At 35.4% G+C, this 15983-nt stretch overlaps 1 protein-coding gene across 1 annotated transcript in view; it reads left to right on the top strand.

The window, feature by feature from the left end:
* The window catches only part of LOC128011259 (adenylate cyclase type 6), a 58904-nt gene that overhangs the window by 25895 nt on the left and 17026 nt on the right, over nt 1-15983 (top strand). The window contains exons 4-5 of the mRNA XM_052593454.1: nt 12121-12270; nt 14574-14695. Of these exons, the coding sequence (XP_052449414.1) occupies nt 12121-12270; nt 14574-14695 (272 nt within the window). The remainder of the gene's footprint in view (nt 1-12120; nt 12271-14573; nt 14696-15983) is intronic.

Below are 15983 nucleotides of genomic sequence, written 5' to 3'. Positions count from 1 at the left end.
ATACATATAAATAGCTTGTTTGATTTTTACGACCTAGAAGGCATTTGATTTCATGCAGAAATATGGAAACATAGGCTATTTGAAAAAAGTGTTTGCACCATAGGATAGAATATTATGTTGTTTAGTACTTCTTGGAGAGCTTAATAACTACTCTTAAGCATTCATAAAAGAAAGTAATTAACAGTTTGTACATATTTGTGCACCCCTAAAATTGTAGTAACATGTATGAAACTTTGTACCCATTTGTAATACATCTATAGCTAAAACTTCATGATCATTAAATGTAAACTAGGCTTTGTTTTATCCCTTGTGAAATAATAATGCTGGTGTTGGTGTTATCTGATTAAAGTAAGGTTTAATCTTGGTGGCTCATTAGGTTGAAATATATGGAATATGAGGGTGGGATGGTGGGAATGTCATTGTCTCACTCATCTGGCAGAAGAATAAAGAATATGAATGGTGCGCATTGTTGCTGTTGCTCATGTCTGTGAGGGGGTGGCGGTTGAGGGTGCGGGGGGTGAGGTGGGATTTTTTTTTTTTAATGAACACAAAGCATGTGATTCACTGAAACCACATTATTCATGAGGAATTAAAGATGGTGTCCTGAATCCATCTGACCATCATTTTGTGTGTTAGTCTCAGAAGACGATCGCAAAGAAACGGCAGATCCCAAAGGTGGACAAAATAACAGAAACATTGAGCAGATAATAAAGTAAAGTTCTGTTTTTAATTTATACGTTAAATACCACAGAACATAATGTCAGCTCGTGTAGAAAACGATGTCGATTTTTTTAATTAATATTTAAGAAATTGTTTAAATTACCAATGGGGCAAGCAGTATTCTGGTAAGTCTGTGTGCATTGGGAATCATGTTTTTCAAATAAAGCCAGAGTTACACTCATTTTACACACAAGCACACAGAGAAAATGCATAAAACGCAGCATGATTTGAAGTCACAAGTTTAAAGTTCGGAACTTTTATCCGTATTAGAGAGAACTGTTAACAACAGTAAACAAGAGGGAGAATGTGAGCACTATGTGTTCAGGCGCTCCTGTTCTCAGTGCTGTTAAAATAAAAGTCCCGCCTCAAACATTACGGCCAAGCAGAAAAACTTCCAGCACAATGCCGATATTTGAAAAATGCCAAATAACAGCCGATATATCGGCCTTGACGATAATCGGTCAACCACTATTATCAAATATATTCAGAGATTGATTGTTTTTGTAGATTGCTTGCTTGTCAAGGTCTGGAAGACATTTGACTTCATGCTGAAATGTGAAGTGAATTGTGTATTTTCATCATAGGTTATAGGTCTGGTTTATATTATTCTAACGGGTCTGTTGTGTTCAAAGTCACAGAGTTAACGGATTGAGCTAACTCCCCACTAAATGAATCCAAGAGCAGGAGTGATCAAACGGTGAAGAGTCGTGGATATTCAACAAAAACAATCGTTACTAATAAAAAGTACAACAAAACAAGAGAAGCAGGACCTCCAAGAAACAGTACAAAGAAAAATAGACACAAGGGTCCAAAATCTTAGACTTAAACTTTAACAGACTTAGCTTGCAACAGGTAACATAGGCTCAAGACTGAACAAAAAGTCATGGCAAAAACACACTTAAATAGGGCAAGATACAGGTGTGATGCATCCATAGACAGTAAAAGAAATGGACACAGCGACCCCATTGGAACTCAATTGAGACAAGTGAAGCCCATTTTTAGCATTTTTTAGCACTTCTGTTTCTGACGCGCAGACTCAAACGAAGCTTGACGACGTCAGCAACCTGTCTGACAGATGTAAATCTTCTAAGTGGCTGTGCGTGCAAACTGCCATCGTTAATCTTGCAGAGACGGCGAGCTTGAGCGGGGAGTTCTTTGTCGTGAGTGAGCAAGAGTAAGTATTCTGATTAATTATTCTGTATAGTATTTTAAAATGTAACGCCAGTACGCCATATTAAGTTAATTGCCTGCGAGCTTCTCCTCCTGTCTGTACGGTAATGCGACAGAGAGTCAAGTGGTTATGACGCAATCGTTAGCCTATTTTTTACAAAAACTGTTTCTACGGGGCCATAATGTAACATAGTAGGTAATGGAGCCCTTTATACATTGTCGTGTATCTTTAGAAATAAATAATGGACAAACGGAGTCTTTAAACGCCTCAGATGTAAAGTTATTCGCTGTCAAAGTGAGGCCAAAATGAATGGGAGTCAATGGGAATGCTAACGCAAGTGAAGTTCTGCTAAAAGATGGCAGCACCCACCCGACTTCAACTTCCGGTCGAGTTCCTTGCCGCCTGGATGCATCAGGCATAATGAGTGGTAGTGTTCAGCAGGAGTCTGGTGAGAGGCGCCACCTGCCCACCAGGAGGAAAATAGCAGTCCAGTTAAGGGTACCTTACAATATAGTACTTCTTTGGAGTGCTTAATGACTGTTTCACAATGAGAATTTAATTGTGAATGACTTACACTCTACACGAGGTGACTTACATGAGACTTTTGTAGAGATTACTGAAGTACCTGTTACTTGCCATTTCTTTATGAATTGTGAAATTTTCTGTCAAGATTCTGACAGAAAATTGCTATTATACTAAATGTTTTTCAGTGTACCATTATGCAAACTGAACCTCTCCACCATATTTGCCAGTTGGTAACAGGCGTTGTGGATTAAATGAATCCTTTGTCTTTTTCTTATTGTATCTGAAATCCTAAATTTAGCAAAAGGGAAAAGATGACTCATCAGCCTGTATTACTCTTTTCAATTTCTCAAGTGTCAAGGTTATGCAGCTCCATGTGTTGTCATTGGATACACACGGTTTCTGAAAAGCAATCCTGTCATAAATTCCTGCTTTGACATGCAGGTTTGGATGATGCTGTGTCACAGAGGTGCTGAATCAATTCTCTGTTGCTTTCCGAGGCTGGGCATTCAGAAATCATCCTATTGAAAGTCTGTCAATCCCTGATCCACGTGACGCCATGTTTTGCATGTGTTTTTCCCCCTTTACTAAATAATTTAGCATTTTCTGTGAGTGATCCTTCTGCAGTGTGGACATTAATTATTTGATCTCTTTCAAACCGTTGGTTGTTGTTTTGGAAAGTCACACAACATAATGTTAATTGTCAGACCTCTTTTATAGCTGTCAGCATTAATCAACATAATGTGACTCACCTTTGCACCTGCATTGGTAATTGAGATTTAATTACTTCAGGAATAAGCTCTTTTTCCTGCAGCGTTGCTGTTCGTTTGTCAATCCCCTGTATGTTCAAAATTTAAAGGATAGTTCACCCAAAAATGAATGATTCGCTGACTCTCAGTTCATTCAAACCTGCATGCATCCTTTCTTATGTAAAACACTTAAATAGATGTTTAGCAGAATGTTCATGCTGCTCTTTCCCATACAATGGGAGCATTGAATTTGAAGCTGCCTAAATATGCATTTTGGACCATCAAAATGGTTGAGCCACTTGCATTAGATTGTGAATAATACTTTTAAAACTCTTACTTTAATGTTTCTTGTCTCATTTCACTATTGTGTCTGGTCACAAAATAATTTCAAAAAGCACTGGAACATTTAAAATATTCAAATTATGAATATTATTAAAGAAAGTGAATATTTTGGTAAAGTAAATATTTCATCCTGTTCAACTCATTTAGTGTGTTTAAGTTAGAATCAGAAAGGCCTGTTAGGCTAGTTAAGTTGGTTAGCTAAAGGCTATCATACAGTGCATATGTCTGCTTGAGTGCTGGGTGTCTCTGTTTGAGCCCACGAAAGCTTGACTTGGATGTGAGTGTCAGTTATTTCCCTAATCTTGCTGAACATTTAGATGATAAGAGACTAGTTCTGGTGGAGTCTCATCACTTAGTTCTGTTTGACACTGGGAGATAAGAAAAAAGAAATTATATATATATATATATATATAGGGAGGTGCCTTGCTTGTCCCAGTGCATGAAGGGGAAAGTATGTGTATTTTCAATAGACACGCTTGAATTCAGACATTAAACCTCCAGATGCTCTACAGAGTCATCGCCGGAAACAGGAAGCAGCTCAGACCTGTTTCAGAAACTGTGTCCTATCAGTCATTGCCCTGAGAGGAAATGACTTACACATTTACTTGCAACTTTCCCATCTTCCATAGCTTTAAGGTGATTTTATTTTTTGTATTGTCAAGTATTGTAATTTCCCTACTTCTAGTGTAAAGCAAAAATAACAACCCTATGAAATATTCAATGTCATTTTATTTTACAGTGCAATTGTTTTACAATATATGGCTATTACTCTCATAGGAATAACCATAATATAAAATTGTTGCTATTATTATATTCTAATTTGTTTGGCTTCCTAAAACACCAGTGTCAATGTAATTTAGATGGAGACAGTAAATCAACAAATAAAAAGGGGGTTGAGTATGAGGTACAAGACTTTTTTCTGACTTAAGTTTCTTAGTTAAGAACATGGGTTGGAGCTCTTGATTTTGAACTCTCAAAGTGCATTAGATAGAATAATTAAACTTTAAAATGAACAAAATAAAAAAATTTCCCAATTCTTAATTTGTCTTTTTTATATTTTAAATATTGCATTAAATATCATATCGTGGACTTAATATTGTGATATAATCGTATAGTGAGATTTTGATATCGTTACATCCCTAGTAACTATTTTACATTTTAATATATTTCTAAAGCCTGTGTTAAGCCTGTGTTATGCTTTCCACGTCTGCAAGTCCGCTTTTGTCCGCTATGGTATGCGTGACATAAAAATGTGCACGGACATCTGTGTGCCTCCCATTTTTGAGTGGAATATATAAATTTTCTATATAACATTTTTATTTTGCACCTGTTGTTAATAAAGTACATTTTATATGCGTCTTAACTCAAGCTTAGTGCTTTACTGTCAAATCTGTATAAACAATAAACAAAAGAAAAATAAGAAATGAACATGTAATATTATTATTAACTAACTTATTACTTATGCACTTATTAATGCCAAACAATATTAATTTTACTTATATGACCTATATATTAATACTTCCACACACCACCCCCAGCGCTACCAAATCTGCTCCTGGTGCCACCATCTGCAGAACTACAGAACTGGTGCCGCTGCTCTCAAAGTCTTGTTTTACTAAATGTGCCATGATCAAACTTTCACTGAGTTTCAATTATGGATTCAATAATGAGTTTCAATAATGGATAATGGACTTATTGCGCTTTTCCTACCTGTGACTATACGATAGGGACAAATTTACATAAATTGGAATTTTGGGAATTTATATTAAGAGTTTCTAAAGATTTTACCAGTTTTCGTTTTGAAATGGCATGGCAATGTTAGTTTTCAGTGTGTATTAACAACCTTTGAGCAAATTTACTGTGCGATCTGAGTCGCTTTTTCCCATTTGCGAACAAATTGTCACTTAGAAAATGTAATGTGAATACAGATGATAAAACACCATGAGTTTTGCATTATTATATAGTTGGTAAAATGAAGTCATTGTATAGTCAGTGGAGATTGGTTAAAGGACTTATGAAATGTTATAGCATTTCCCTGCTGAATAAAAAAAAAAAAAAAAAAAAAGCTGAGACCAGCCTAAGCTGGTTGACTGATTTTAGTTGGTCATCCAGCCTGGACTTTGCTGGTCAAAGCTGTCAGCAGGCTGGTTTAAAGGGGTTTTGACCACTTCCTTAGCTGGTCAACAACCAGCTAAAACCAGCTTGACCAAACTGGGAGACCAGCTTAAACCAGCTAAGTTATTTTTGGCAGCAGGATAGTATAATCGTTATTAATAACCGTGACTATAATTTGAATCAAAATAATCGTGATTATCAGTTTAACCATTATCGTGCGGCCCTAAGAGGAACTTATTATCTTGTTATTTGTGAGACTGATACTCTGATGAAAACAGTGAGATATTGGCAGTTAGTAAACTGCATTTCAGCTCAGTGCTGATTTCATCAAATGATTCTCTGCAATACACATGTGCTTCATTTTACAGCATGACCATACACAATTCATTTTGCTTTTAGAAATGTAAATCTAAAATGGATGAATCCACAATAATAATATCCCTTTAAAAGTGCAGATATAACCTTGCCAATCAAATCAGAGCTTGAGATTTTGGCAAGTGTTGCGGTCATTGAATGGACTGTGGGCTGAGAGTAGTTCCTATTCATTCTGATGATGGGATCTTAGGTCATGCGAGTCTTTGGAAGGACGTTGTGAAATTTGGGCTGGAGTCGCTGAAAGAAAGTCACAGTCGTGACAGCACATGGACGGCGGGCCAACCTCACACTTCCACTACAGATGCATGATGACACCATTCCCCTGATTTCAGGATCAGTTTAGCTTTTTTGGGGGTTTGGGAAATTTGGGTTTCTCAGTAACCCTCGGCCAGCTCTAAAAGTTTAATTTCTGCAGCAGAAGGTCTCCAAGGCATTAGCTCAGTGTTAAATATTCTCGCCGCTCGACTGCAGAGGTAGAAAATAGTCACTAACCTTTCACATGAGTAGACAATAGCTCAGTTACAGTACCAAACCGGTCTATCGCTTTTCATCAGTACACAGTAAAAAAGCAATTCTTGAGGAAACCTTAAAAATTCAACACAATCTGAAATGCTGCATTCACACTATTATTACATCTAAATAATGTCCTGTGTTTGTTCAGTTTGTTCACTGAATGTAAAATACCTCATTGCAGCTACAGATTTCTTGTTCAGCAAATTTTATTAACACTGTAAAAAATTATTATAGAATACGTTTTACAAGAAAATTCGATTGCAGTCCTTCTTCTTTAAAATGTCACATTTAATTAATTTGCCGATTCTTATTTAAGTATTAACATAATTTTTTCATTGTAGTAGCTCAGTAAATTGAACTAACATTTTGGTAGCCTTGTGTATTTAGTTTTATTGGACACTTAATGTGCTATCTTTGTTTCTGTAGGTGCAATCACTTTACAAAGCAAAGATATGTGGGAAATAGTTCTGGAAACCGGTACACAGACCTCACTTTATTTTTAGTAATTCACAATTGTTAGGGTTTGTGACTCAAAATGTCTTGTAAACCTGCTGTGTGTATAATGCCACATTAAGTTCTTGATCAAAGTCATACATAATTTAAGAACGGTACAGTATATACCTTTTCAGATGCCATCTGTCTTTTTAAGGTTGTCATCATGTTTCCGTCACTGTCTGAACGTTCTCTCGTAATCTATTTCTGTCCCTCTCACTTCATTCTTACACTGTAAATCCCATCCAGATATTAAAGGCTTCAGTTTTCTGCACGTGGGAGCGTACTCTTTGTCAAAGCCCAGTAGTTTCATGTTTCCACAGGTTTCATTGTCCCACCCCACCCCCTTTAGTGGCATCACAGAGGACGCAAGCTGGACATAATCTGCAGTGATCATAATGGCTTTATATAATATCTGGAGCAGCTACAGGTACATAAACACAGAGCAGCGTGGAGAAAAGAGGACTGGGTCTGCAAATACAAATGATTAAAAAAAAATCACAAATACCCGGAAGTGGTGATTTAATGAATGAACAGTGAAAGTAAAAGCAAACACAAAGCAAAATCATACTTTTATTCTCCAGATTTGTCTGGGATCTGCATGGTTTGTGTCTTCATATTTCCTAACACAGATATAAAGAAACTTCTGGGATAAAACTATTTAAAGCAATTATCCTACTGTTCATCTCTGAAATCAGGGTTTCTGCAGGTCTTAAAGTCGTCTTAATAAACCCTTTCACAAATTACAGCCTTAAAAGGTGTTAAATCAGAGCTGACAGTCATAAAGTTATGGCATTAATGTTACGTGCTTTGCAAAAAATGAATGTTATATGCAGTATTTCTATCTTTGTTTTCCATTACAAATCTATGAACATCCTTAAATCAAGATTAATTTACTTGAAAGGCAAAAGTAAGATAAGACATTGTTTTCTGAGAAACTGAACAAATTAAGTGAATTTGCATATACAATTAAAACAATTATATATATATATATATATATATATATATATATATATATATATATTTTTTTTTTATTTTATTTTTTTTTTCTGACCCATTTGGTCATGTTATAATCACAAATGACTTCTTTTATATATATATATATATATATATATATATATATATATATATATATATATATATATATATATATATATATTACTTTTTTTTGTATCATGCAATTTTGCTACTCAAGTAAATGTGTCTTAATTTATGAATTTATGACATTTGCACTAGAAAACTAGACAAAAATACAAAATACACTTTTTTTCTTTGGCAGTGGGATCAGAAGGTACAGTAAAAGTTATTTCCATATACTTTATCTGCTCTTAAAAGGGCTTTAAAAAGTCACGTTTGATAAAACCTCCAGAAACCATTGAAACTGATTCAATAAAAAAATGCACCTTGGTAAAAGTACATGCTTTGACTGTTTAATCCTTGTTTTCTGATGGCTTGCATGCTCACTTAAATGACCTTAGTAACACATGAGTTCATCCACCTATAAAAGTAATTCCAAATCATCTGAAAAGACAACATTACAGCTCTAATAACAAACATTACACTGAACAACAGAAGCTGCACATTTTCATAATTACATTGGGTCGGCCCATAGACTTCCAGTGTTTTTTTTTTTGTGGATTTTATTAGCTCTTATATTACATTCTTTGGTAATAGACATTATGTTGTTCACAGAGCTTAAGTCGTTTTACATTTCTTAGATGATCTCTTTGTCACCACACTGTGCAATAAACACTACCATGGACATTCAGAGTGAGCTGTAATCATCCTATAATTTTTATGACAGTTTCTACACGTCGCTTGTTGACTTTTACTGGAAAAAATTGGCAGACATAAAAAAGGATCTCTAAACATCGGCTTTTATGGCAAGATATGTTCTCAGTGTCAGCGAATATGTCACTTTTGAAGCCGGTGTGTGAGAACACGCTCCGAGGGAGTCAGGAAAATATATTTATTGGATGATTTGTGAGTTGAAAGACAAAGAAAAAAGAGACAGAGGAGAAGATCGACAGAGAGTAAAGGAGTGAACGGTGTCTCTCTCGCTGTGTCCCAGCGCTTGGGATGGTTATTGCCAATAAATCTTGAGCGTGAAGGAGAGAGGTGTCAAGTTGCGCAAACAGAATGGCCAAGTGTGTGTGTGTGTGTGTGTGTGTGTGTGTGTGTGTGTGTAAACCCACTGACCTCGCCCTCTGGTGAAGAGCGAGCAATTAGGACCTGCCTGTGATATGAACACACAGCTGGTAACACACCGATCATAACCAATAGTCAGTTTTTTTTTATGTCAAACAAATATGTTTTGTTTGCTTTTAAAATGTTCTTGAATCTATTATGGCTTGAAGATTATGAAGATATTTTTTATTTGTATTATTTATTAATTATTATTATTCAGAATGATAATAATCGTCTAAGATAGGTAATGCATTTTTATTACAGTGGATTTACAAATCATCATATTATAATAATAATTGATTAAACAGATCATTTGCATATTATGGCTGATAAATGCATACATCACCAATGTTACAATTTTGTACTATTGTACAGAATAAATAAACATTTTGTTCTAATGTCTAAATATATAGAAATAACACAATATGCATTAAGTAAATTTAAGTATACCTGAAGATAAAATGCTTTAAAATGTTTCTCAGTTCCCTGTTTTACCTTTTGATTTACTCTGTTTTACATTTAGGTGTTATTTGTTTAAACATGTTAAACTGACTGCTCTATAAGTGTAACACTACTGTTGATGTCAACAGTCAAAACAATAAAAGCATCCATGTGCACATGCACTCTGACTCACACACACACACACACACACACACACGCACACAAACAAAACAGGCCTGGTTTTGCTTGAACAGAAACTCTAATGTAAACAGAGCTCACAGCCATCTGCCTAATGTCAGTGTGACCAGCAGGCCTCTCTCTCTCTCTCTCTCTCTCTCACACACACACACACACACACACACAGCGCTACAGCATTGCCTCTTGCATGTCCCTTTGCTTTCTCATTTCATATTCTGTGTGCAGGAGCAAAACCATTGTTTGTCAAATCTATTATTTGGTATCATGTAGAGCAGCACACAGTACAACAGTGTCTCTGCCATCACTTCAGATAAATCCTCTGTAGTTTTCAGAACAGACATACACTATCCAGTCACCTATGAGAGGCTATTAAATTAATATGGCTGCTAATAAACCTGTCTGTTTGTAAAGTGGCAGTGAGAAATTATTTTATAGTTCATAGCTTACTTCTTATATCAAATGGTCATGTCTGATCTGGGCATTGATTGGTCGATGAGAGTGGAAGAAGGCTCATTGACTGATTACTTTTCCACCATAATTAGCTCATAATTTAGCGGCGATTGACCTCAGACTGCGCTCACGCTCCTAAAATACACAGTTAAAGGGTTACTCCAGCCCAAAATGAAAGTTTTGTCATTAATCACTTGTCCCCATCTTTTTCCAAACCAAAAAAAGCTTTGTTCGGAGTACAATTTAAGATATTTTACTGAAAACCAGGAGGCCTGTGATTGTCCCATAGACTGGCAAGTAAATAACACTGTCAAGGTGCAGAAAAGTTATAAAAGATGTCGTCAGAAAAGTAAATTTTCCATCAGTGGTTCAATCGTAAAATTATGACAAGACAAGCGACAAGAATATTGTTTGTAAGCGAAGAAAACAAAACATAACAACTTTATTCAACAATTCCTTCGTCAAGTCTCCTCTGTGTCTCTACATCAGTCGAACTGCAAGGATGCGGTGTTTTCTTTCAAATCAACGCATAAATACACATAGAAACAACACATCCTTGTGGCGGTATAGACTATTTTGATGATGCTTTTCATACTTTTCTGGACCTTGACAGTGTGAGATACTTAGCAGTTTATGGGACAATCACAGGCCTCTCGGTTTTCATCCAAAATATCTTAAATTGTGTTCTGAAGAAAAAACGAAGCTTTTACGGGTTTGGAACGACATGGGGGTAAGTGATTAATGACAACATTTTCATTTTGAGGTGAAGTATCCCTTTGATGACTGAACAACTCCAAACTTGAATATTGATTATTATAGATAATACGAGACTAAATCACCATATTCAAATAATCGTTACATCACAGGAATAAATTGTATTTTATAATATATTAAAATAGTTATTTTAATTTGCAATAATATTTCACATCATTATTGTTTTTACTGTATGATTAATCAAATAAATGCAGCCTTGGTAAATATAAGAGACATTTAAAAAAGAAAAATGCACAGAATTTAATATTTCTGAACATGCCTTAATTATTAGCCATCATTATTAGATATTACCTTAAGTACATTTGCTGCATTTTACATATATTTTTAAAACCTTGTTTTAATTTAATTTCTTGTGTTAAACATTTAAAATGTTGGTGATTAAGTCATGGCATAATGGAATTCTTTGGCATAATTTGCCATTTCAGTATAACATTAAGACATTTTTCAAATATAATATTGTTATATGGCTGAAAAAGTAACAAGATATAATTTTAACATAACATAACATAACATTAACATTGAACTGCTTGATCTGCTTTAGCAATATTAATGTTACATTTTGACCTACTATTTTGGTTATATTTTATCAATCAAACATTGTAATGTGCTTTGAATAGCCACGAATGGCTTTTCAGCAGTCATATAATTTCTATTGGTAATTATGTAGCATATATTTCAAGATAGGCTTTTTAGGAAATAGGCCAACAAGTGTTTGATAGTGATTGTGTAGTGTTTCAGCCGAGGGTAATGGTGTGAACCGTGTGACCTGGAGTAACCCCCATCTCTCTCCTCTCATGCACCCAAAGGAAGTAACAGTGTTGGCTCTGCTTCAGGCTCCATATTTAGCTCTGTTCTGGCTCCCCTATTGTAAACTTCTCTACAGGAAGTAGCCTCTCTGGGTCAGAATTTGGCTTTCTTTTTTTCCTGTACTGCAGTTGAGTAAAGCCCTAGAGTACGACAGATGTCCCAGGATTCGACAGTGCTGAGCTAAAGCCGTTTTTGGTTGAAAGGTTCAACTGATCACTAGAGAAACATGAATGAGTCTGCTTTTCTTTTTTCTGTTCCTTTCAGCTGAGTGCAAACGTGTTGATCTTCCTGTGCACCAACATCATTGGGATCTGCACCCACTACCCAGCAGAGGTCTCTCAGAGACAAGCCTTTCAGGAGACGCGAGGCTACATCCAAGCCCGACTGCACCTGCAAAGAGAAAACCAGCAGCAGGTCAGTTCAGCGTTGAGGCCATTACATTCACCGGCACAGTTTACTAGCTATACTACTGTTCAAAAGTCATTTATTATTATTTTTTTTTTTTTAATGTGTACTTTTATTTAGCAAAGGTGCATGAAAACTGATCAAAAGTGACAGTAAAGGCATTTATAATTTTTTACAAAAGATTTCTATTTTTTGGAATAAATAAATAAATAAATAAATAAAGTTTTCCAAAAATTGTAGGGGTCTCATAATATATTGTATTGATGATCATTGTGATATTTTTTATTATTTTTATTATTATTATTATATATTGATATCATCATGTTACTGATATCATACTGTAAATAATCCATCTGGTTGACACTCCAATCAAAGTAGGTTACAGTATTGCTGTAATTAACAGAATTACGGGCCAACATTTCTAAAGAATGCTTTCAGCACCTTGTTGAATCAATGCCACGTAGAATTAAGGCAGTTCTGAAGACAAAAGGGGATTAAATCCTTTATATATATATATATATATATATATATATATATATATATATATATATATATATATATATATATATATATATATATAGAGAGAGAGAGAGAGAGAGAGAGAGAGAGAGAGAGAGAGAGAGAGAGAGAGAGAGAGGGAGAGAGAAAGAGAGAAAAATAAATAAAATCCCTTTTTCCAGCAGATGAACACTTAAAATAAAATGATCAATATTTTGTGTTGTTGTGGACATCAGTATAGTTATGGTTATAGTTACTGTTATTAGTGTGAATAGTCCTTTACGGTTACTGTCTCATCTGTGTTTTCTTTGATTGCATGTTTTGAACAACATGTGTGAACAAAGAACGCTTCTGTGCGCTGGCGTCCTCCCACAAATTAAGGGATTTTAAACAAACACTTTTAATACATTTGCAGTTAACCAAATTAAACAATACACATTTTAATGCTATAAAAGTGTGCACATCGATAGAAATAAACAGCAGATGTTCATGGTAACAACTTCTTTAACTTGGGCCAACGCTGTTAATACACACATACATTCAACTCAATTCGTGGGCAAAAACATACACAAAAACTCTGCTCACTACAGAAAACTCATTCAGCTACAAAGAGCTCGAATCACTACAGAGAGTTCTCAATCCGCTCCGGAGAGAAAGCCTGAATGAACACGCCACCCCTTTAACCAGCTGGGCAGCCTCCAATTGACTCTCAAGCACCGCCTTAATGATGATTGACGTCAGACTCGGCCAATCACAGCAACCTGCGAGCAGAGAGAGTAAACTAGAGACGGAGAGAAGATAATGAGCACAACAACCAACACATGCAAAGTACACTAACGTGCACAGATCAATGAAAATAAAACACAAAACATGCGTGGAGCGTAACACCTAGATACACACAGCATCTCCCTGACATGACTGCTTCAACACTAACTGTGTTACTGAAACCACGCCTTCTTTCTTTGCGTTAACATCTGGGGGCATTTCGCAAATATTTCCACATGTTGATGTAGACATGTGGGGACATGTTTGAACGAGCGGTTTGAGGGGGCAGAGTCTTAATTTTGATAATGAATATATCTTTGGATATATAACTTTATATATCATCTTTGTGCATCAAGAGATTGTGACACTCCAAAGAGAAAGGACAAATTGAAATCACTTCATATGACCCCTTTAACTGTCTTTACGTTTATTTTGAAAGAAGAAGCTCGCTATTATGGAAACGGGCGTTAGAGTTCTGAAGAGTGCTTGTGGTGTTCGGCCAATCACAATGCACTGGGTCAGCTGGCCAATCAGAGCAGACTGCGCTTGTCTGAAGGACTTAAACGTGTTTGAAAGAGACAGGGCATAGAGGACCTACAATAATGTACAGTATTTGAAAAATAATGTGTTTTTTGAATATTAAAGCATGCCAATATATACACAAAATAATGATCTTTAAAAAAGCATCATATGACCCCTTTAAATGGCTACTGTGCATATTTTCAACACTTTGTCAGCTGAATATCTGACACCAAGGTGTGCACCAAACAGATGGTTCTTTCACAAAATATGGCATCTGCTCTGAATCTATTGAAGCTTCAGTTCATTTTGTTAAATGGCTTCTATTCTATGTTTATAAATCTAAAATGGATATAATAAAATAAACACTGTTGTCGACAAGCCAACAATATATATGCATTGGGATGCTGTTGTTAAGTAAAGAACAACTACATAAAGATAGGATGTTCGATCTTCAGTGAGAAGAATTGCATGCTAGTCTTTCTTACTGACACACATTCCCTCTCTTCTCTCCTCTCTACAATTTTCAGGAACGCCTGTTGCTGTCTGTTTTGCCAAGACATGTCGCCATGGAAATGAAGGCTGACATCAACGCTAAAAAAGAAAACATGATGTTTCACAAGATCTACATCCAGAAGCACGACAATGTCAGGTGAGCATTGCTGTTATGTGTCAAACTCTGCCACATTAACTATGACTGGATTAGATCATGAAAAGCAATCTAATCAAGTGATCTAAGAATATTTAGGATATTATTGGTTTTATAGTATTTTTCCAACCCTCATGGCCTTAAAGTGTTAGTTGACCCTAAATTAAAAATCTGTCATTAATTACTCAACCTCATGAGTTAAACCTTATAGGCTACGGTATGATACACGAATGAATAAGCACAGCGCGATTGCCAATCAAAAAGCCACGTTGCCGTCTCTGCTCATCTCTGTCTCTCAAAAACCAAACAAGCTCTCTGTCAAGAGTATAGGCTAAAAATCAACTTAAATACAGATACATTTTCTACTAGGCCTACATGTTTGCTTCCTTAACTTTTGCTGGTTTGCGTGGCATATGCACATTTGTTTAGTGAAGTTCAAAATCGACTCGTTTAAATAGTTCTGCATAATGATTATATTCTAGTTTTGAATTAATTCATTCACTAAATGTCATGAAATCTTCCTACTTGTATGATAAATTTATTTTTTAGAAATTATCAATTTTATATTTTAGAACACTGAATAAGGCAAATAATCGAAATACAATTTTTTCCCCCATAGTTTTTCCAGACCTGCAAATTACTTAAGTGAAATACTTTTTTAACTCTGCAGGAACCGGTGAACCAAAGAAATTTGTGTTGTTTTACATAATCCTCTAAAATTACAACACCGTAACAAGTGTCCAAAGTAGCTTAACCCCTTACTAGTAACCCCCCTTTTTTGGCATGGAGACCGAAATTACATACCCAAAATAAAAAGGTTTCTGCTCATGATTCTTTCTGACTAGATAAATAATCAACCTTTGTTCACAAAGCTGACACTTTAAAGTTTACTGTTCAGGAATCAGAATCACTCAGACTGTTATGATAATAGAGATATATAAGCTCAAACATAAAAACAAAAATAAAAATATTAAAAACATATGTTTTAAATGTATTTAAAAAAATGTTGATGTAGGAAATGAGTTTGAAAACACAGTGTAGCTAAGGCCACAAGTCTTCCAAGACTTCATAAAAAATTTCATAATCGAATCTGTAAAACTGTGAATTTTATGAAATATTTTCTAAGGCCATGTCATGTGTGTTTTTAGAGAAGGCTAATCAGATTGATTTATGGCCCTTGTCATCTCTGTAAGATCTCACATGTAAACTTTCCTGTGCTCTTTGTGTATGTTTCACTGTTGAAAACTGCCCGAATCATGATTGTATTGTTCTCACCAAACGGTTCTTTCAC

Source organism: Carassius gibelio, chromosome B23 (genome assembly GCF_023724105.1).
Source record: "Carassius gibelio isolate Cgi1373 ecotype wild population from Czech Republic chromosome B23, carGib1.2-hapl.c, whole genome shotgun sequence".
Taxonomy (NCBI): Eukaryota; Metazoa; Chordata; class Actinopteri; order Cypriniformes; family Cyprinidae; genus Carassius; species Carassius gibelio.
Note: the sequence above shows the minus strand (reverse complement) of the source record. Positions and strands in the feature narration are given on the sequence as shown.